The 21456-nt window shown below is 54.3% G+C and overlaps 1 protein-coding gene across 1 annotated transcript; it reads left to right on the top strand.

Moving 5' to 3' along the window:
* The first annotated feature begins 415 nt into the window (after positions 1-415).
* Positions 416-14167, top strand: LOC119105612 (uncharacterized). Its single transcript, XM_037229074.1, has 2 exons — positions 416-499; positions 12446-14167. Exon 2 carries the CDS (start codon positions 12766-12768, stop codon positions 13471-13473), a length of 708 nt encoding a protein of 235 aa, XP_037084969.1. The 5' UTR covers positions 416-499; positions 12446-12765; the 3' UTR covers positions 13474-14167.
* The last annotated feature ends 7289 nt before the right edge of the window (positions 14168-21456 follow it).

The following is a 21456-nucleotide window of genomic DNA, read 5'->3' as shown; positions in this document are numbered from 1 at the left end:
CCCCTGGCGGATAACGACGGTTTATCACGACCTGCAGTTCTGTTGAGTCTGCAGCGGACACCGTGTGAGTCATGGCCACTTAGAACCACTCATCTGTGCCATTGCTACCTGATCGCCTTCGGCCAAGGCCGGGCGGAAACGGCAGCCTTCACACCGCCCAGGAAGCAGACGTTCTGGTCATATGGTAATGGTCCCGTGTTTGCCGGCGCTACGTCGTTACATAACCCAGCGCACCGCCATCGACCATGGCTGGCGCCACCGCGTGAGGACCCGCGGCGCCGGCGACGTAGCCTTGAACTGAGGGGGGAGGGGGCCAGCACGCCTCCGCGTCCACCAATCAGCGTGCCCGATCCGCTGTTGCCAAGGTCACGCCAGCGCCGCCGGCGGCGGTCCGACTCGTGCCATGTGCGCCCTCTGACGTCATGGGTCTGGCGGAGCGCAGCAGAAGCTCTTTGCCAGCGACGGGGGTTGGTGTCCGCGAGCCGTTGGTCCCAAAAAGGTAAGCGAAAACGGATACGTCTGCAGCTTCATGCAGCTCCTTTGTTCCGATGCCTTGCAGCACTGCTTGTCGATTTGTCGCATGCGGCGTGCTCGGGGACGCGTTTAGTTTCTTTTTTTGTGATGAGCGCCTGTGTAACCGTCTGCGCGTACGGACGGTCGATACCCTGCGCTTGAAAACGATGCCATGCGCTACGTCCGCGGCTCGCTAGCGACGCCCGATCGAAGTCGGGTGGGAGCCATGTGCAGCGTATTTGCGCCTGCGCAGCACTCCTCGTGGGTCGCGACCCGCCGCCGTGGTGTTCCGAGCTGTATTTAAGGACTAGTGATTAGCTGTGAACGTCACACAGTGACTGGCTGTGAATCCAATCACAGATGTGCAACAACGGGGGTGACAATAACTTATTTGGTTATATATATATATATATATATATATATATATATATATATATATATATATATATATATATACACACACACAAGCATATTGACGGTGATTTCCCGTCACACGGTCTCAAGCGGCCTACATTCAGCATGTAATCTATAATTTTTTTAAACTTGAATTTTGATAATGTAGGCTAAAAGATGGCTGACGTGTATTGCACAGAACTGCAATCATGGAGGGATGACATCAAAAAGCATGTGAAATGGAGACGTGTGAATGAAATATAGTCCCGGGGACGACATTAAAGGGTTAATCAAGACCTCTATTTGGCCCCAACAAGCCAGCATTATTGCACGTAGGCATGGCGTGCCTGCGTCATTAGCATTCGGCAGGACCTCACCTTGCTTCCTAGAACACTTCCGTAATCCTGCCCCGGGCATGAAGCGGTTTTGTGATTCTGGCGGTATTATTGCCTTTAGCTTGTCTCGTAATGCGTGCGCTTACGCAGCTCCTGAGAACGAACGCGAAATGAACTTCTTTGATTAGACATGTTTTTTTATTTCGCTCCGGAGAGGGAAGTGACTATAAAAACCACAGTGGTGGGTGGGGAGGGATCGTGGTGGCATCTGTCGTTACCCAATAGTTTAGATAGTAGGGGAGGCGCCCATGAATTACACAACGCGTTACGTAATTCAAAGGTCATCTGAAATGCCGATGCCAGCCATTGGACGACCCGCGAAAACAAAACCGATTCACTGTGGAAAGATCAAATATCCTCCAAATATGTCGCAGGCGGTAAACCCAAACTGCTCACGCAAAGTGTGAAGAAAAACGTTGCCAGTTGCTGAAATTGCGCGTGCGTTTTCAAATTAAGTCCAATTTCGGTGCCCTGTCGAAGCCTCTCGCTAGCACGCCCCCCACCTCCACGTTCTCCCCGGAGGGATGTTGCACCAGTGCCTCAAGCAAGCATGCAATCCAAGCCGGGGCGGGTCCTCCGTGCCGGAGTCCGGGCCCATGTGTGCCGCGGCTGCTGGACGTCACGTGTCGACGCATCCTTGAGCGCAGGCCAAGAATGCCCTCCGTTTGACGTGGCGGTAAACACAGACGGCCATACGTTGCCAGCAACCTCGAAGCCGGAACAGGAGTGGACTGGTGCGGTGTTTGCTGACCTTCAGACCTGCTCTCGCGCCCGCAAAGTTCAAGTTGACCTCGGGCACGGCGGCGCAACTGCGGAGGTGCGCCCGTCGTCCGCGCACGCGCGGCGTCCCTGCGGCGTCGCGGCGGTCTGCGGCGTGAACGGGTTGCTGAAAACAGACCCCCGTAATCGTGACGGCAGACGGAGCGGTGCGTCGTTGGCGGCGGAATCCTGCGGGAGTCACTGGTGACACGTGGACCTGTCGTTTGCAAACTGATGCAATCAGCGACAGCCTGGCGGCACCTGCCTCCAGCATTACCTGCGGTCAGCTTTGCTTCGGTCCGGTCCAGATGCCACCATTAATAAGGGCGTGACACGATCAGCATGTCAGGCTGACTGGTAACAATTGTAATGGTTTGGTATGCTGTTTCATTCATTTTAGGCTGGCAAGGACGAATGATGTGAGAATCAAAATCTTTGTTGAGTTTATGATCTGATGAGCCACGCTAAAGCATGAAAATGTGATGGTTAACGGTTTGTAAGATGCGCATTGTTTTGTTTGGACTGCCCGTGGAAGCAGCGTTACTGTCACAAAATGTATGGTTTGTGTAATGGTGATAACCCGAGCTAGTGTCTTGCTTCGAAGGCCACATTGCAGTTGCTTGCATGTCAACAACACAATCAAGTTCCTCTTACTTGGGTACAGTTGCCTGCTTGCAATGTGTGTGCGGTTTCTCGTTGTAGTTTCTGCCAGTGATTGCGGGATGCAGTTTTTCGGGTCGCGCCCTCAAACAGAGGCAGGAGTGTAGTCTTCTATTAGGTTTGGCGGACGGGCGTCAGCCCGTTCCCAAATTTTGAGGGGAAAGTGGACCAAATCTTGGGAGAACCGTTTTATGCGCGCACTTCCTCTCCGCGCGTCGTCAGAGTCACGACACACTATGCCCCACGTCCATGACCAAGATATCCTCCAGCCACCAGACAGCGTGAGAGGGGCCTCTGGCTGACCCGGTGCATCCTGAGTGCGGACTCTGAGGCGCACTACGTCGTCCGGCTCCAGTCTGGCCTTTTCTGGCGACGTAGAAGCCTCACTGACGTGAAAGCAGACGCTCAGCTGCGTGTTGACCTGCGCCGCAGCTGGCTCATATCCCGCACTTAGAGCGCGGCCGCTGGCGCTGGCCTGCGTCATACAGGCAGGCTCGGCAGACAGGCACGTGCCGTAAGGAGGCAAGGTCAACGTTTCAAAAAGTGTGCATTGTTTTGTGGCTGTGATGTCTTGGTGAGCTTGATCTTTCCATAGCTAGCACGATAGGGCTTGTCGTAAGTCATTTTGCTTTAGTCACGTGCTTGCCAAGCTGCAGCATTTTGTTCAGGCTCGTATAACGGCGCATTCGTTTTGATAGTCGGTCACCATTTACGCACCAATATCCCTGTACGATTTTGTTTGGGCGTAGTCTGCGATGGGCTGGTGCCGCTGCGCGACCGCCACTCGGTATTGCGGTGCAGTATTCTTGACGTGGCATTGTGACGCAGAAAACTGAAGCTCTGATCCACCCTTTATTTTGTTGTACAGTGGCGATGTGTTCATTGTTCGACATTTGTTGGGATTCAACCTTGTCTTTGTTCTTGTATGCCATCTTTATTTTTAAAAGGTTGTCTTTTGGGTTATCCTTATTATTTATTATAGGTTATCCATATTATATAAAAGTTTATACTTATCTAAAAGGTAAAGGTTTATTTAAAAGGTTATCTTGTGGTGCGTGAAAGTTATCACACCTCAGAACATGCTTTTCGTAACCTTTTTTCATTAAAGACTCGTATGCTGAGGCGTATAGGCACGCATGTCTCAAAGAAAAATCCAACGGAAAAGATGAAACCAACCGTTCAGGTTGTAGGCTTGATTTCAATATGTATGTTCATGGATCCCTCGCCCGAAGATTGGACATTATTAGGGCAGCCACACCCGGTAGCGAATTCTTCGTCAGAGGAGAGGCCACACTTCGTTCCGGTGCCCGCTGAAACTTCGGCAAAGGATTTGACGTGTGGATGTGGTACACCATCGGATGTGGCATATGGATGACCAAAATACACCATTTGGCCTCGTGATAAAAAGAGGTTAAGAAACATAGGTATAACCACAGACAAGCACAGTCACAAAAACAAATCGCACGCAAACACGGCGGACTGCACGCTGACACACACACAACCCATACACTTAGAAAGCCATAAAACACATACCTTCCAAGTCTTTCAAATGCCGCTCTCACGCGGTCCGAGAGACAATGCGTTCCTCCTAGAGTGCCGTAAGCAGATAACATGTTTGGCTTTTCTGCCATCCGTCTCGCCCGTGACGATACGACCATTCGAGCGCGTACCGAATAATTGATGTCACTAGTTGTGGGACTGGTGCACAGATATTTACGGGTGGGATGCATACTTCTATGCGCTATGGTTATCTCTGACAGCAGGGTTGTCATCAAACCTTCGGGGACGTGTTATTGGCACTGACCTCATCGCCGCTGGAAAAGGCTCGACCGCCCTTGTTCGAGAGAATCTATCGTCCCTTGCTTGAGGGAGGATTTGCCGTCCCTTGCACGAAAAGGGACCCGCCGTACCCTGCTTGAGAAGGTACCTCTGGCCCTTCCTCGAGAGAGGCCCCGTCCCTTGTTCGAGGGCCACCGATCGTCTCTCCCCGAGGGGACCCGCTCTCCCTCTCGCTCTCGGCCTGTCCGTCACGTGTTCCGTACAGCCGCCAGTTGGCGGGTGGGGCCCCGACCTGCGCTGGCAGTCGCCTGTTTTACGTCGGACCTGTACAGTCGCACCTGTCCCGAGTGGCCGCCTTGTCCGGCCGGGGGCGTCACGCTCTCGTCGCGCGCGCTGGCGTGCTGCTGGTCGGGGTGTCGAGGCGAAACCTTGCGACACCCCGCCACTCGACAGGCTCGCGCGGGAACGGCGGCGGCGCGAGCGCCCCCGTCAGGCCTCGTTTCCGGGTCGCGCTGCGCAGTTGGTTGGCGCAGGGCCGTCGGACGCTCTGTAAAAAAATCTGTCCTGTCACTGTTCGTTTCTTAGAACCTATTTTCAGCGGGCCTAGGCTCGGCGGAGGCATTTCTGGAAGTTACGCGCTCAGAAAACCTACACCGTAAAGGTTTTTAAACTGATTTTTATGCGGTCTGAATTCCAAGGTCATTTTTAGAAGTAGTATCCGTAGAAAAGCTATTGCAGAATGGCTACGTCAAGAATGTCCATACTTAGGAGGTCCACTTGCGCAAACCCCAAGATGATGAGGCATGGTGTAAGAACGCGTTCTCCCACAAGGCCTAGTTTTAGTAGACACATTTTGAGAACGTCTGTTTTCAGAAATTAGTTGTTTAAAAGGTCGACTCTCGGTTTTTTTCGTCCAGAAAACCTACTCAAACTTGACTTGTGTTCCAAATGTCTTCCTCGGCAAAACTTGCCCCTGTCGTATGTTCAGAGCCGCCGCGAGGAGGCGGTGTGACTCAGTTGGGATAGCGTCTAAACGCCGCGAGGAGGCGGTGCGGCGCAGTTGGGAGAGCGTTTGCGCTGTGAGGTTTGAGCCGCATCGGTCGAGTTTCATTGTGAAACTCTCGGCCGAGTTTCATCGGTCCCGCGGAAGTCGAATGACGCACGGTTTTGTACAGTAAGTGAGGCGCCGCAATGACGCATGTTACAAAGGTAGTGAGGCACCTGCAGTGAACCCCCGACCTTGACACCTTCCTCACCTGCGTGCATACGCCATCCGCAGCGGGCTGGGATGTCAGAAAACAGGCTCCGCTGCGGCCGATCGTGGTAGATAACAACCTCGCAGACTGGAGTGAGCGCACAAGCATGTTGAATTGGTGTTAAAGGTGGCAGCAGACTGCGGGAAGAAAAGATGCATACTTTTCATGATGGAGATTGATCCACAAGTTTCTCGATGTCCGCATCCACTGCGTGGCAGGAAATCATGACAGTTCGTCACCGCGCACGGCTAGTCATTCGGCAGTTACTCGAAGGTGTGTATCCCTCTTCGAGCCGATAGGAAGGGGTGAATTTTAGACTGACATATAGTTTGGAGACGGAGCGCATGGGTCGCGGTGGATCAGCCAGAACCATACGGAAGAGGATCAGGGATTCAGGGCTGATCGACGGGGCCGGGTGGGAGTGGTCCGTCGTGCTTCTTGCATCAGCGGCACTACGTTCGTAAGAGGCGGTTAATGCTGTCTAGAACCCCAGTTGCTGAAAAATGTGGACTTTGCCACCGAAGTCGGGAACCCAAGCGCATCTAGGCGTGCTTTACGGACACGTGAGATGACGCCACCAAACTAAGATTAAAAAACAAGGACCGCTTGAATTTATGCAAATTTGGAATCACAAGTGACGGCCTTCAGATGGAGTGAGTGAGTGGAGTTTTCGCTGGCCATCCCGACCGTTTCCAACGAAGCATGGTGATACGGGTCATTGGCTCAGCCGCTTCCGCCGTGACTGTGACCTTCCACGTATCTGAGGCCTCCTGATTTCGCCCGGAATTTTGGAGCGTAGGTGGTGTTGGTGAGGCCTGTACTGCCAGGCTCATGCGGCCCGTTGTTGGTCAGGGGATGCGAGCGTGCGGGGTCTGGATTGTGTCCACAGTACCCAGGACGTGGGGCTTCTCCTGGAGCGGGCGTGTCTGAACCCGTTTTCAGGTTAATTTTTCCACGCATCTCCATTACGGTGACGCATGTGAGTGTCTAAGGTCGGGCATCAAATGAGGCCATCGACCACCCAGCTCATGGACCTCGGAGCTTTTGCAATGAATGGACGAACCAGGCCCCCTCCCCCCTCCCCCATTCCTCCCTTGCGACGATAGCATGGAGTATGGTGGACACCAGAATTCGCATTTGGCAGACTGGTCAATTATTAGAAGCCCTATCGCTTCCATTGCCAATCATTGTTGTGGCATTAGCCTAAGGCACTCTATCTACTAGCACGGATTCGTGGTTACTTGATGGACTGTGACCCCGAAATCACAGTTTGACATGCTTGATATGCGGCGCGGGTTTATAAGTTAACTGCTGCACATGTTTATAGAGTTTTTGGTTGTGATAGATTGTAATTTATCATAGAACGTGGCAGGACTGGCCAATATTTATACATATAACTGTACCGGTGAAGCTCGAGACGACTGGCATAAAGGTGCTGGAGCAACGTCATCGTTTGTCAATTCATTTGGATTACGTATGCTTTGATATCGCGCGTTTTGTTCGCAAGAGAGTCGTTGTGTTTGGGGTGGGTCTAGCAAAGCTGGCATGATCTGTCACCTACCTTCATTTTCAGGCGCCGGATTTGCGTCTAAAACGCCTGCAGCATTTGGTCAGCCCCTCAGGCCGGTCCATTCACCGTTAGTGAGCGGTGGTCGGTCTCCGTTCCAAACATGCGGTGCAGATGTTTGTAAACAGCAGTCACATGGGCTATCCACCGGACCGTATTTGCGTCTCGGTAGCGGTCGAAGCGAATGCCGTAGGGGCCTTCTCCGCCTGGCCCTTGGGACATCTTCGGTCTGCGAATGCATGCATTTCCGGACAGGAGAGGCCCTCCAAGGCACCCGGACCGCCCGTTGCAGTCGGCACAGGGGTCAAACTGCGTATCTCTATCATGAGCTTGTATTGATCCAGTCTCGTGCGTGACCTTTCGGCCGCGAGCTAACCGGCTGGCTCTGTCTGCAGTGTCCATTTAACTCGCAGTGTGTATCTTACTGCGATGTTCTGCTTCGAGAATCCTCGTTTTGTGTCTGTTTGCCGCCTTTATGTATGTACCTGTGCGCGTCCGTGTGTGTCTATCCGTGACTGGCGGCTTTCTCTGCGAAGGTTCTTGGCATCGTGGGAAAGCAAACGAGCATTGGGAAGCTATTTATAAGTGCCAGCAATCCATTTGGTTAATTATCTCTTTTTTTGGAGGGGGAATTCTTATCCGCAACAGGAGTAGAATCAAACACAAGTTCTGAAAGGAATCGGATCTGTATCAGGACCAATATTATGATGCGATTACACTTTCCCGCCTGTTTTGCCACCGTTGATTGAGTTCATTAGTAGATATCCAACGTGTACGGTCTCGGCCATGTCATCACTAATGAACTGAACGGCGTGGGCCGTGTCAGTGCATCATATAAACATGTTTTTGGGGCTTGCTTTGGCCTTATGGGCTTGTTAGGGCTGTCCAGATTGTGTCAGAATTTGTGGTTTACCAAACACACCAGTGCGGTGTGAGATCTGACTTGGTTTTGCGCGCCTGGTGCTCTGTTTTCCTTAGCACACGTTTACAGCTGTGCTTTCAGTCCCACTGCTTACGCCAACTCAAAGGGTTTTGTATGCAGCTGCAGGAAAAAGCCTTCGAGCTGCACGGATCAAAGAAGCAGTATCAAGGCATGTTGTCTCCTTTCAGGGCTGCTCCTCAAAGTCAAGAGCACATTCGAAGGACGGGACAGTAAAAAGTTGTTATTGCGGCTCCGCCACTCACTATGAAATGTGCCTCCGGCACGGAGGGGGGCTTGTGGTACAATCCCACACAGAGTGGAGGTGTGGACGCGGCAGGGCGTCACGTGGCGGGCTGACCTGGGCGCGCCCCGGCCTGTCGCCGGCCACCGCTGCCGCCCGTTTACGTGACCGCAGCTCCTTCGATTCCACCGTGGAAACATGATCGCCGTGGGTAGAGCATTCAAGCACGCGTGTCGCCGTGCCCGGAACACCCGTGACCTGCCATTCACACTAATTGGCACGCCGTCTGGCCGATGAGTGCTGTAATCGGAGCGTAGTTGAGTGACCCCTGGCCCCCCTGACCTTCCGGGCAGCGTTCGGCTGGCGCGGTCGGTGCGGCCAGCTCCGCGCACCTGGGACGTGTGCCAGGTAGCACGGCCCGGCGTCTCCGCTGACCTCGAGAGGCCGGCCACACCCCCTCCGACCGGCCGGACGGGCTCGGCCGGGCCGGCTGGCACGGCCGCCGCCGCTGACCGATACCGCGCCCGAAATACCGGCCGCCACCCCGCCCACCGCCGGCCGGTCCGCCGTCCGGTCCGGCGCCGGCACCGCGCGCAACCGCCCCGCTGACTTGTGCTTGACCCCAGCGCGGTTGAACCGATTCCGATTCCGACTCGCAGCACGTGGGCTTCACACCGACTCCGAGCAGCGCAGCGCAACCCTGAGCGGACTCTTGATTCCGAATGAAGGATAAATGGTCAATCCCGAAATAGATTCCGGTGCATTCGATTCCGGTGTCAGCACTTGCTGACGTGAACCGTTCTATCGGCGTCAGCAAAGTGAGCTGCCAGACTGGCAAAGGATGGCATCACGCATTAAGTCACATCTACGTTGTTGATTCCGGACTTAGTTTCGATTTCACCTGGAGTTCAGCACAGCCCTGGCCTGTCAGTCGAACGGACGTGCCTTTTTCACAAGACATGCCCGAGTTCAGTCTTCGTATAACGACGCGGAGTTTGTGATCCTGAAACGTCTTTTCGACACCTTCTAATGCAGCACAGCAAAAATATTCCGACTTGGGTGGGTTTTGTTTCTGTTCACCAGGAGCCACAGCGCAGTGATATTAAGCGGCGCCGGAGTGCTGATGTATGGTGGTGACAGCTGCCAGCCTTTGATAAGGCGCATGGTAAAAGCTTAAGACATGCACAAATATTCCATGGTAAAGAGCAAACGATTGGAGATAGAGAAAACCGTTGAGAATACATTGAGATCAAGGTGCCGCTTACCAATGCAAATCCAGGATGATTCGTTGGTCGGGCCAGTGGATTCCAGAGCGGCCGACAGCAGCCTGTCCCACGCGCTTGAAGTGAGAGATACTCTTGCAGCACATTTTGTGCCTTGTACGCGCCGATACCTTACACCGGACGTACCTTACTGAGATCGTACTGATGTTAATTTGTGCTCGTGCCGTCATTGAATGCAACACTTAAGGCTGGCTTAAACCCAACTTTGGCGTCAAATGGTCTGTGAATTTACTTGATCTTTTGATTAAGCTCACGAAGTGCGACATATGTCACTTGTCCAGTTGTTGCGTTCTCGCCGCGTGTACTTCTGCCACCGTATGCGAAGCCAGCGCAATCTCGAAAAGTGCACTGCATTCACCGTCCAAAGGCTGAGTCGGGGCGTCTCACCAGACCCCTTGCCCACGCTGTCGATCTGTAGCAGATCGGCTGGTGCCGGTGACAGCCGTGACGCCGGCCGGCCCGTGGCGGCCGTGCAGGGGCCCGCGCCTTGACCCAGTTTGAGGCTGTTGCCACTGCTGGCGTCCGGGGCGCGACGACTGCGCGACGGACACGCCGCCGGTGGCGGGCACGAGGCCTGCGGCCGGGTAAACAGGCCGGCCGTGTCCGCCCGGAGCACCGGCCGCTGCTGACGGCAGCGGAGGCCCCGGCGGAGGCCCCGGGGCTGGGCCGGCGCCGGTAGCGGTGGCGTGACAGGCCTGGAGCCGCCCACTGAGCCATCCGTCCAGCGGCCTGAATAGCTCACGGGCCTGATCGGCGTTCCATAGCTCGTGTCGGTCACACTTTTTACGGACCGAGAGATTGTCGTCAGCGTGATTCAGCCGGGATTTGATCTTCGAACTTGATGACGGCCAAGTGTCCAATCATTGAGGCCAACGCAAGCTGTCGCACATGTGCACCACGGTATGACTCATTGTCAGACGACCTTAGCATCGTGACTGACATCCTTAATTCACATGGTCAGGGCGCGCCGACCATGGCCGGATCAAACCGGTTTGTAAGCTTACTTTGTTTGCCCCCCCCCCCCCATCACCACCTGGTGAACCAGGTGGTGATGCACTTGAGATAATGGCTTCAAAAAGGTCCACACACTTTGATGATTTTTCCACCCGTTGCTAGTGAGTATAGCATACGGGCGCGCATTTCCGTCTTATCATCATCATACATTGGCTGAGGGACGGAGGCCGAGTCCCCTCCCGCGCTATGCGTAATTGAAAACTGCACCCTTCGCTTTGCATGTCACAATACGCATTAGCTTTCACTAGCGACGTAACCATATTCAGAGCTGCGGGGTCGGGGGAGGGGGAGGGGAATGGGGAGCGCAGACGGTGCAAGTCCATGTTCAAAATATTTCTTACAATGCGCGCCATGGGGTCAGTGCCGTTTTCTTCCGAATTGAGCGACTCAGGTATGCGCCCCGTGTGCTCTCCTAATTCGCCACTCATGAACCCTTGCTGGACACTCCACATTTCCCAGCCTTCGACGACTTGGACGTTACATCCATCCAGGACATAACTCGTCGATTATACACCCGACGTATTGGAGCGGGAGCTCAGACAGGTTACCCAAGCTCGGTACGCGATCTACAGCTACGGCCTTGGTCACCTTGCCGTACCTGTTGAGGCCGGACTGCTCGGTCGCCTCGGGGGAGGGGAAACCTCGTGATTGCCGTCCACATGTGGCTTTGAGTACGCCGGTAGAGTAAGGCAGCTCCAAACCAAGCCCGCTACCGTTTACTTGCAGGGATGTACCGCGAGGTCATGTGGGGTCATTCGCTGACAAAAAAGGCCTGGACCTTGGATGGCCTTCCATTTGCGTCATGAGCATTCGGCGATGGTATTGGGGCATTGTGAGGCTTATTAACAAAAAAGTTGAAGTTATGAACCTGGGGGGAGGGGGGGAGGGGGAGGTGATCTTTAAGGTTAGATCATAAGTAGACCAGTATGACCCGACGTGGTATAAAGTCGAAATTGTCGGGTTACTGGCGAAAAATTAAGTCATGTTGTTGGGATGCTTCGAGTGGCCTGGGAACTGTTTCCGAAAAGCGTCAAGGGCCTCCATCACTTGTCACCTAGGTCTGCGAGAGGTAATCGCACATACTGCTTCCAGAGAGGTAATCGCACATACTGCTTCCAGAGAGGTAATCGCACATACTGCTTCCAGCGTTTACCTAGCTGACGAGGCCTGTCACAGACCACTGCGCTCTGGTGAGAAAGACCGAAAGCGAGCTAAAGACGTCGAAGTATGAGTGGGTCGTAGGACCTGATGTGGTCATTCGGCGCGTGTGAGACACCCGAGAGGAGCCATTTGTGCATGCGCCGGGTTACAGGCACCGTGCTTTGTTGCGCCCGTGCTGCGTCACTTGATTCGGCAGCTGACCCCCCGCTCTGTGCCTTTGTCCGCTTACGATGGATTGCCGGGCAGCGGGGCGACCCCACCGCTCCGTCGTCCTCAATCCATCCGGGAACCACTCCCCTACCGCGTTCGCTGACCTCTGGACAGGCCGGCAACAAAGCCCGTCACGGATCAGGAGGGGGAAGAGGGGGGACGGGATGTTGTTTTGAAACCTGCGTCGAGGGCCTTCGCTATGGGTGATTGGCACCGTGGCGAGGCTGGGGGAGCCCACGGCGTAATAACCACCGTATTTCCTTTGTGACCGACCGGCTCTGTTTGTCGCCAGCTGGCCTGCCGCCGTCAGCACTAGCAGCCCTCGGCCGGAGTGCTGACGTCACGGCGGCTTCGGAGCGGCTGGCCAATCAGCGACGGCGCAAGCGGAAAACCACCGAGCGCGGACGCCTGCGAACGGCAGAGAGCGAGAGAGAGCGTTGGAGGTGGCACGTGCCGGACCGACGCGCACTGGGAGGCACGAGCGCGGCGCCAACGCCGGCGGTGACGCAGCGACGCGGCGACGGCCGGAGCAGTGACGCCCAGCGTGCCGACGGGAGCGGCGGCGAGCAGCGCGGCGTGCCGAGACTGGAGTGGCCTCCTGCGCCAGCGGCGATGTCGATGATGGCGGCCAACCGGCTGCGGCGCGGCCGCAAGCGCACAGACAGCATAGTGACTGTGGAGGCGCAGGGTGCCGGCCTGCTCTGCTTTTCGGCCGACGGCTCCTGGTTCGAGGGTCAGCTCGAGGCGAACGATGAGCGCGACTTCGACCTGCACGGCCGGCTGGTGCCCGACGATCCGGTGCCGGTGCCGGCGTCGGCGGCCGGCGCGCCGCCGGCCGACAGCGACGAGGAGCACGCCATCCTGCTGGAGCCGGTGAACGAGGAGGCGGCCAGCGATGACTCGGGCCGGCCCGAGAGCCCGGCGGCGGTCACCGGCGGCTCCGGCAGCGGCCGCGTCAGCTCGGCCACCAGCAGCCCCGCCTCGCTCATCACGCCGATAGCGTTCGAGGCGGCCATGCGCGCGCTGGCCGCCGTGGCGCCCGGCGCGCCCGTCACCTACGACGTGAACATCCGCGACCACGAGGAGGGCTCGGAGCACCGCGTGCGCTTCGTGGCCGGCTACAGCGGCGAGTCGTGCGCCCTGGACAGTAAGGAGCTGCAGTTCACCGCCGAGAAGCGCTACCGCGGCCAGCGCGCCGACATGATCATCCAGAAGCGGCTGGGGTCGGCGCTGCTCGGCCAGGGCTGTGTGGTCTTCACCGGCAAAATGCGCATCGAGTACCAGTACGACTACCTGCGCACGCCCAAGTGGTGTCTGTAGGCGGTCACCGCCGCCGGCCGTCGGCCTCTCATGATCTCAACGGGCGCACGCGAACCGGCCTGTCGCCGGACGTGTTGTTACGGGCCGAGTGTGACAGTGTGAGGCCCTGGACGGAGTGTGCGCGGTCTGTGACGGAGCGTGTGAGGTCTGTGACGGAGTGTGTGAGGTCTGCGACAGAGTGTGTGAGGTCTGCGACGGCGTGTGCGCGGTCCGTAGCGGAGCGTGCGTGTCGTTTGTGACGGGGAGTGAGGTCCGCGACGACGGAACCGCCGCCCGCGGCTGATCCGATGGGAGATGGTGGAGGGAGTGTCGACCTGCGGCACTGCGCAGCGAGGAATGCCCTCGCTCGTGATCGCTTGCCGAGGTCAGGCAGACCGCCTTTCCTGCACGGGTCACCGTTAGGCAGGCCGCCTTTCCTTGACGGGTCACCAGTCTTCAATGTTTGTGCGTAATTTAGTCAAACTAAGTCGAACGTGTTGTCGCCTAAGACATCCAGAGAATAAGATGGCTTTGTTGGGCTGGACCCGATCAGCCATGTGGCGATGGGCATGGATGTGCCGCCGTAGGCTAGGCGGCTATTGCGTTTTAAGCGGATGTACAGTTTTCAGTTAAAATATCAACCTTGTGTCTTCCATCAAGCATCCAGGGTACGTTGGTTAAGTACCCTAAGTAATAAAATGGAAGTGCTGCTCTTGTTGTTGGTTGACAAAAGAAAGCATCTGCATTAGACGCAAGCACTCAACGCGGTCTTTGCGATCGCATGCCTCTGCAAGGATGTGGAAAGCAATGACGATCATGTCCCCACCAGCCCTACGTCCTACGCTCGGGGCGGTGGCCGCCCCGTCCGGTATCAGTGATGGCTCCGGATGGGTTTCATGAGCCTCGACGGGAGAGGCCATATCGACTGGGATTTGGGCTGTCTGGCCGGCGCCGTGCACGGACCGGGCTCGATGGGCCTCAATCCAGGACTGCTGCGACGCAGAATCCCCGCCGCCGGCCTGGCTTCAGCTTCCAGACCCCAGCGGCAATACAACGCAGCTTTCCCAATAAACGACGCAGATCGGATCAGTCCGGTCGAGACCTCGCGGCATTACATCATCCGAGTGGGCTTCGATGTAGGCTTCGCCAGCAAGCTGACGTGCAGCGGGCCTTTCCGCTCCATCAGTTAACGCGTAATGTACGCGGGGAATGCCCGGCCAGCGAACGAGGATTGTGATGGTGATGCCCTGCACACGGTTAGTGACTTCTACGGCGGGCCGACGCTCCCCAGAGTTGGACCCGCGGCGCACACCGTTGGCAGGCAGCCTGCGTCCGGCAGCCGGCTGGGAGAGATCCTCCAGGCCGCTACATCCGTGTCGCAATGGGTACCCTTTCGCCCATATTCGTCGTAAAAGTCCCGCCCTTGCCATCGCATGCTCCCATCCGTACTGTTGTAGGTACAGCTCCAACTACACCAGGTGTCATGTTGATATGTGTCAGCGACCGAACCCGGTACTTGCGACCTTTCCAAGACAGAAAAGCAGGTTATGTCGTTTGTCAATGTCCAATTAAGACGCGATGTGTTTAGTTAAGATATGTGTGCGATGGAGGCCCGTGTTCGCGCGACCTAGACAGATGGGCGTTCGTGGTATCCGGAGACGGAACAACACAGAAGAACCTAATGGAGGCTTGGATTTGGGTTAACGAAAAAAGGATACCAGACGGCCTGTCTGGTAACATCAGCAAGACAGCAACCCACAAACTATCTACGGTATTGCAACGGGAAAACAATGTTATCAGACGAGGGCAGCACGACAGATCAACAAGAGGACTCTACCACCCAGATGCATTTCAGTTAACAACGGTGACGCTCCACCAAAAGCATAGCCACAACCAAACAGTAATGCGTGTGCCCAAACGTCCCGAAACCAGACCAGGCGGTTCGTTTTCAAGGCTCATCCTGCCGTTCGATGCAGGGTGAAACAACGCATGAGTCAAAGAGCACCGCGTCGAGAAAGCTGGGACCATCTCGTTATTCGTGCCAACACCTTTGGACTCTGTGAGCATCGCCTTCCGTCGCCTTTTGACAGAAGTGAAACGTGTGAAGCAGTTCACGTGCACTGCTGATAGAGGCACATGCGGTCAGATTCACTTGCACGCAGGTTGCTCTGATGCACAGTGATACACGGTGGAGCGACATGTGCCTGTTTTGTTTCGTGGGCGGGGTATAGGATAGGTATTGGGGATTCGGTCATCTGTGTGACAGCACCAGCTACAGCAAGAATCGACTGTCACTTGGCGAGTAATCGGCAAGGCTTAAAAAAAACTTGCAGCCAGAGCTCGAGAGAGCTGGTCCAGCTCTGCCAAACACGGCTGCCAGTTGATGTTGTATGGAAAGGGCTCCTGGACAGCGTTACTCGAAACAGGACAGGTATCGGGTGACACTGCCAGCGTTGGGTATCGCGACCTGTACGCCGACCAGCTATTGAAAACTACCACACGGGGCGTGACGAACAGCCCTATAACGCGACTCGTTATCCCCGGCGCTGGCTTCAACACGCGGACGCGCTGACAGTCATCAGGCTAAATCGTCATCAGCTCCCGCGCTCGTCAGCAGCTGCTGATGATTCTGGTGCCTCCGTCCTTTACCAGCCTGTCTGGCGGTGCGTGTCTGGCTGCTCAGCGGGCGCGGCGTATCCAAAGCCGTGGCGCCCCGAGCGCGCGCCATGAGTTCAAGTTCGCTCGGACGATGGCGAGTGGCCGGCGCCACGCGGTGGTGACGTCAGTCGCCAGCCGCCCCGCTGAGGCCATGACTGGTTACCACGTGCACGGGGCGTCCTCGCACGTCAGGAGACCCCACTCTGACGTCAGGGATGTCCACCCAGCGACCGCGTTCACTGCAGGATTGCGGCCGGCCTCTGGGAACCAGACCTCTCTCCCGTGTTCTGACGCAACCGCTTCCCGTGTGCTGCTGCGGCGTAAGCCGTGTGACGAGTTTGTCTCTCGTCCGACCCTGGCTGGGGCGGTTTTCTCGAGGCCGCGGAGTCTCTCCTGGGCCCGGTGCTAGGCATGTGCCCGAATCCCCAAAAAAGGTTCACGACCCAAAAGATCTCACGTTTTGAAAATGAGCTCAGATGTTGCAAGATCCTTCAGCAACAGTTTTTAAAGGTCCCAGATCTAAGAGGATTCTTCGATTTCAAAAGAGATCCAGATTCGAAAAGATACTGCACCAAATTTTTTAAAAAAGAATCCGAGAATTAAGACTATTTTCGGTGAAATTCAATAGGGCACACAACCCGAAATATCGCAAGATCCTATACTCTTTCATATCTGTACGCCATTGCAAGTTTTAGAATCAACAAATTACCTATCCTGGTACAACTTTAAGCTGATTTATACTTATTACGGGCAGGCAGTGCGGTGTGATAGGTGACTCAGTGGTCATACCAAACTCCAGAGCCAAAGCAAATGAAGAAATGTGTTCGAAGACAGCTTGTAAAAAGTTGATGCACATGCACAATGTGTTTTTTCTCGGCAGTATAATGGCAAAGAGTCTCTTAGAGATGCTGCAGGATTCAGGTTTGATAGCAGAAAAATTGCAAAAAAACCTGCTAGTCTTAGAAGAAATGAAGAATTTAGTTCGCTAACCCTGATGAAACAGACTGAAGACGGCAAAAGCAAATAACAGAAATGCGTGGCATTCACCATTTCAACTGCAGTAGGACAATTGTTGTAGTAGGACAGGTCCAAGACCCGATAAAATCCTACGACACTTTTTCAATCCAGGATTTCAGAGTATACTTCAACAAAATTTCAAAAACGATGCCGAATTCCAGAGGATCGTTCAACGAAATCTGGAAGGAGTTCAGGATCCCAAAATATCTTTCGACTTTTCAAATCCAGGATCAAACAAGATTTCTGATCCAAGTCTTAGGGATGTGATCCCGGCGTCTTTTTCGGCGCATGTCTGCCCGGCACGGCCGCCGGTTGGTGGAGCCAATGTGCACCTGCCCTGGGAGGGGGAAGCCCTGAATTATATGTTTTCCTCCCGTGAGTCATTACTATCTCGGCGAAGAGGGTGCGGTTCCGTCAGGAGAACCTAATGACAGACTTCCTGCAGCACTCACGGGCCACCTCCAAAGGCTGGGAACGGACGCTAGCGGCGCTTTCGGCCGCGATTCAAACCCGTCCGGTCTTGATACTCGTGTTCGAACCGGTACACTTTGCGTGTTTCACTGGTCGCATGGTGAAACTCGGTGTGAAAGCATTAGACGACTGTTAGGATACGGTATGCGCGCGGTCTAATGGACTGAAGCGCAACCATTGCAACAAATGTTAGACTAAACAATGGTTTCGGATCACAGAGGTACGCAATGTCACGCAGGTTAATTCGCTTATTTGTCATGGATGTGCAGGCTATAACTGAGCTCACGTCTGCCAATTACACAATTTTTCCTACACCGGAGACCATGACGTACCCGAGGCCTCTGAAGGCAACGGTGTGAACCGAGGTACCTTAGCACGAACTGGAGCCCTAATCCACGCCCTGTATCTGGTAACATGCTATTCAAGAAGCATCCAGGGCAGACGATAGAGCCGCTTGTACCAACGATAGAGCTGACCCGGTTGTTTTCGACGCTCACAAACATTTGTCGACCAATGATGAAGGATGGCCTGGCCATACAGATAGGCAACGTTATTAACAACATTGTAATCGGGGCATTCAAACGTTGAAGACTTATGATATCTAACCTTTCAAGCGGCCCTGACCCTGGAGCTCACAAAGCTTTGCGCCGGTCTACATTCCCTAACGCTCGCAGTGTGCGCTGACATGGAGCACGTGCCAGCGCATCAGCTCTCGTGCCACTGTGGGGCCAGCGGCTGGGGTCACGTGACGGACCGGCCGGGACCGGCGGCTGAAGCGTTACCGCGGGCGGGGGACAGCGCCAGCCGGTGGATCTTCGTAGTTACTGACCTGGAGCCGTTGCTTGCAGTGTATGTGCTTTCCAAAGGCGCGCAGGGCATACAGATACCGAGTGGTGAGATATGGCAATGGACGCCGAATACCAAATGCAGCAGAGTAAAAAATGTACTACCTGGAGGCATCATGCTGCTTATCGCCTTATGCAATGTTCCGTTACTTTCCAGATATATTGAAATTACACAAGGCAGTGTTCTTTTCAGCGCATCCCCAGATGACCGGTTGAACACTGCGTGTCGGGGGGTTGGGGACTGGGGTAGGACAATTTGACCTCTTTATACCTAAAAACACAAAGAGGGCTAGAGACACTAAAAACTCAAGATAAGTAAAAATTATATTAAATCATCTGTGTTGAATCTTCAAGGTCCCGACGCCTTAACCCTTGGGTAATAGGCTAAAAAAGTCAAATTCCCAGCTGGTGTCCGAAGTGCCCCATATCTTCTCATGCAACCGCCTTTAACCTATATACCTGTCCTAAGCGAGAGGTTGCTGGTGTTTGATGTAGTCCAGTGACTCTTGACTTTCAGAAGGTGACAGTGACAGAAAATCTGAATTATTTTGATTTTTTTAAATTTCAACCATTGTCGAGTCTCATGTTGGCTGATTTGTCCCTTAACAACAAAGTGTTGCTGAGGGTCATTTAAGGACCGTGACCTTCACTGACCTTCATAAGTGCAAATACGATTTTTGTTGACGTTCTTGCAGTCAAGAAATTCAGCATGAGCGTCAAAAACCACCCTTCAAATCAAGTTGTGTAGCGAAAACAAACTATTTCTTTTTGAATTTTGCCTAATCTTCATCCCCGTCCAAAGCCGATGGTATTATTTGCAGTCGTAAATGCAATTGCCTAACTGTCTAACAAACTATCTCAAAGATGCATGGCATCATCAAACACTTAGTTGTCGCGTCAGATTGAACGATTCCCTAAAATTCCCCTCACTGACAGCCGTGGCCTGGCTTTGACGTGCCAAGGTCAGTGGCCTTACAAGGCATAACTATCTTTATACCAATCAATTGGCTGTTCAGATACCTACAGCCATTCGCAGTTTGGTGCGGCTACGCCACAGCCACTCAAACGCTATTCTGGGAAACATTCTGGTGCCAACGGGGCGAATTGACCCATTCCCACTCCACCGCGTAAGACACACATCAGCCTTGTCTTATTGTTGCTTCATCGTTACTTAATTCAGGCGCTGTAGCCAATACTTTATGGGTGATGCTCATGTTCCTACCAGTGTGTTGTGGTGATACCGGAAAGTATCGTAAACTACTTCCACAAACATTCCGCTAGTTTTTTGTCGGTCATAGCTCATAATCAACAGCAGATTGTTTATCAGGATTGTTTCATTCCTTCACCACCGCTGGATCTGTGGCATTATTCGTGACCAGGGATGTGGCGGAATACATGATCGTAGTGATCATTTGATCATGTGATCAGAGGCGACCCAGCCGCCACCAGCGAGGGACGAGCGCCTCCCGGAGCGGAAGGAGTGACGTAATACCGGCCAGGTCCGGACGGGACAGCACGTGACCGCTCTCAACTCCGCGCCTCGCGCGACGGTCGTTGACTCCGTCCAGAGCCGCTGTCAGGACCGGGTGCGGCGCCGCGGACCGGCGCAGCGAGACGGGTATGGCGCACGGAAGGAGCTCTCGTCCCGTCACCCGCCCGCTGCCAGACAGTGGGTTGGATGGAAACCGGGCAACGGTCTATTGCAGGGGTGCTTAGGGGTAAGATGCTGTTATAATTATGTCCTAATATATCAGTTGCTTAGAGCGTCTGTCTTCCGATTCACCAAACCATTGCGCGGTCGGTTCGAATCACTTCAGGCGCTCGCTAATTGTGCTTGACAAGGAAGAGCAGCGGCTGCGATAAACGTTAAGTGACGTCAGAGGACAGGACGTGCCGAGCATCGTGGTGCGTCAAATGTTCGCCGCCAGACTCTGCCGTTGACCTAGAATGTCACGACCAGATAATGCGGTTCACCGAGCTCACACAACAAGCCCTCCTTCGTGTCAACTCCGATCCCGGAATCCACTCATCCAAAAGTTTCGGACCAACTCTGTGCACAGATAATAAATAAGTGAACAGTTACCTGTCACATGCTGCCATAACAGAGTCAAAGGTTGACAGCTGTGGCTGTCTGGGCGTGGGACGCCCGCGAACCGCCATCCAACTGCGAGAGATCTGTTTTTAGCGGTGCACTCCGGAGTCCAGTTTCTCGCCTGCTCGCTTGCAGAAACTGGTGCAATGACGATGATGGATGTTCAGCAATGCTGCCGGAGCGAGCGGATGACAACAGAGTCGAAAAGACCGACGCACGCGCTGGGATTTGGTACGCCAGAGACGCCGTTTTCTGGAATTCTTGTCCACAGTCCAAGCCAAAGTCCAAGGATGCACTAGTTGTCCGTCCAAGAGCATCGATATCAGTTCGTTAAAGCATACCCAATAAAAATACAAATAACTTCTACCTAAGACCAATCATCCTAGTCACGAGACGTATTATTGCATTCCAAATTTCACCCAAATCGAGGGAAAAGGAGGAAAATTATTCTGGGTAAGTACTGTGTATCACAGGGCTTCGTGAACACAATTTCAGCAAACGATACCCTTCCTGTGACCTGTTCCTAACCAGCTCTCTCAAGTTTCAGCTCTAGGCTAGCACATTCCACCTGACACCTGCGACCCAGACGCATCAGTTATATAGCACAGAATGTGGACTAGACCACACTAAGCCTGACAGTTGGAGGTCTGCACGTGCCAGGTGCCGTCAAGCGCAGTCACACGCAGGTAACCACACTTCCACCAGCCGGTGCTAGCAATGGCATCGGTGATTTCCTCGGTAACGGTTCAACGCTGGTTTGCGGTTATTGCAATAGAGATCAGCTAGCATAGGTTACAAACAAAGTATGAACTTACCTTACTTGAGTAATAGGTATTACGAATTGCAATCGCATTTCTCACGAACAAGTTCAGCAAAAACCCATTCCAGTCGATCGCCATCTTCCGGTCAGCAAGCAACTGA

The sequence above is a fragment of the Pollicipes pollicipes genome, unplaced genomic scaffold (genome assembly GCF_011947565.3).
Source record: "Pollicipes pollicipes isolate AB1234 unplaced genomic scaffold, Ppol_2.1 Scaffold_2555;HRSCAF=2994_pilon_pilon_pilon, whole genome shotgun sequence".
Classification (NCBI taxonomy): Eukaryota; Metazoa; Arthropoda; class Thecostraca; order Pollicipedomorpha; family Pollicipedidae; genus Pollicipes; species Pollicipes pollicipes.
This window is presented reverse-complemented; position numbering and strand designations above follow the sequence as displayed.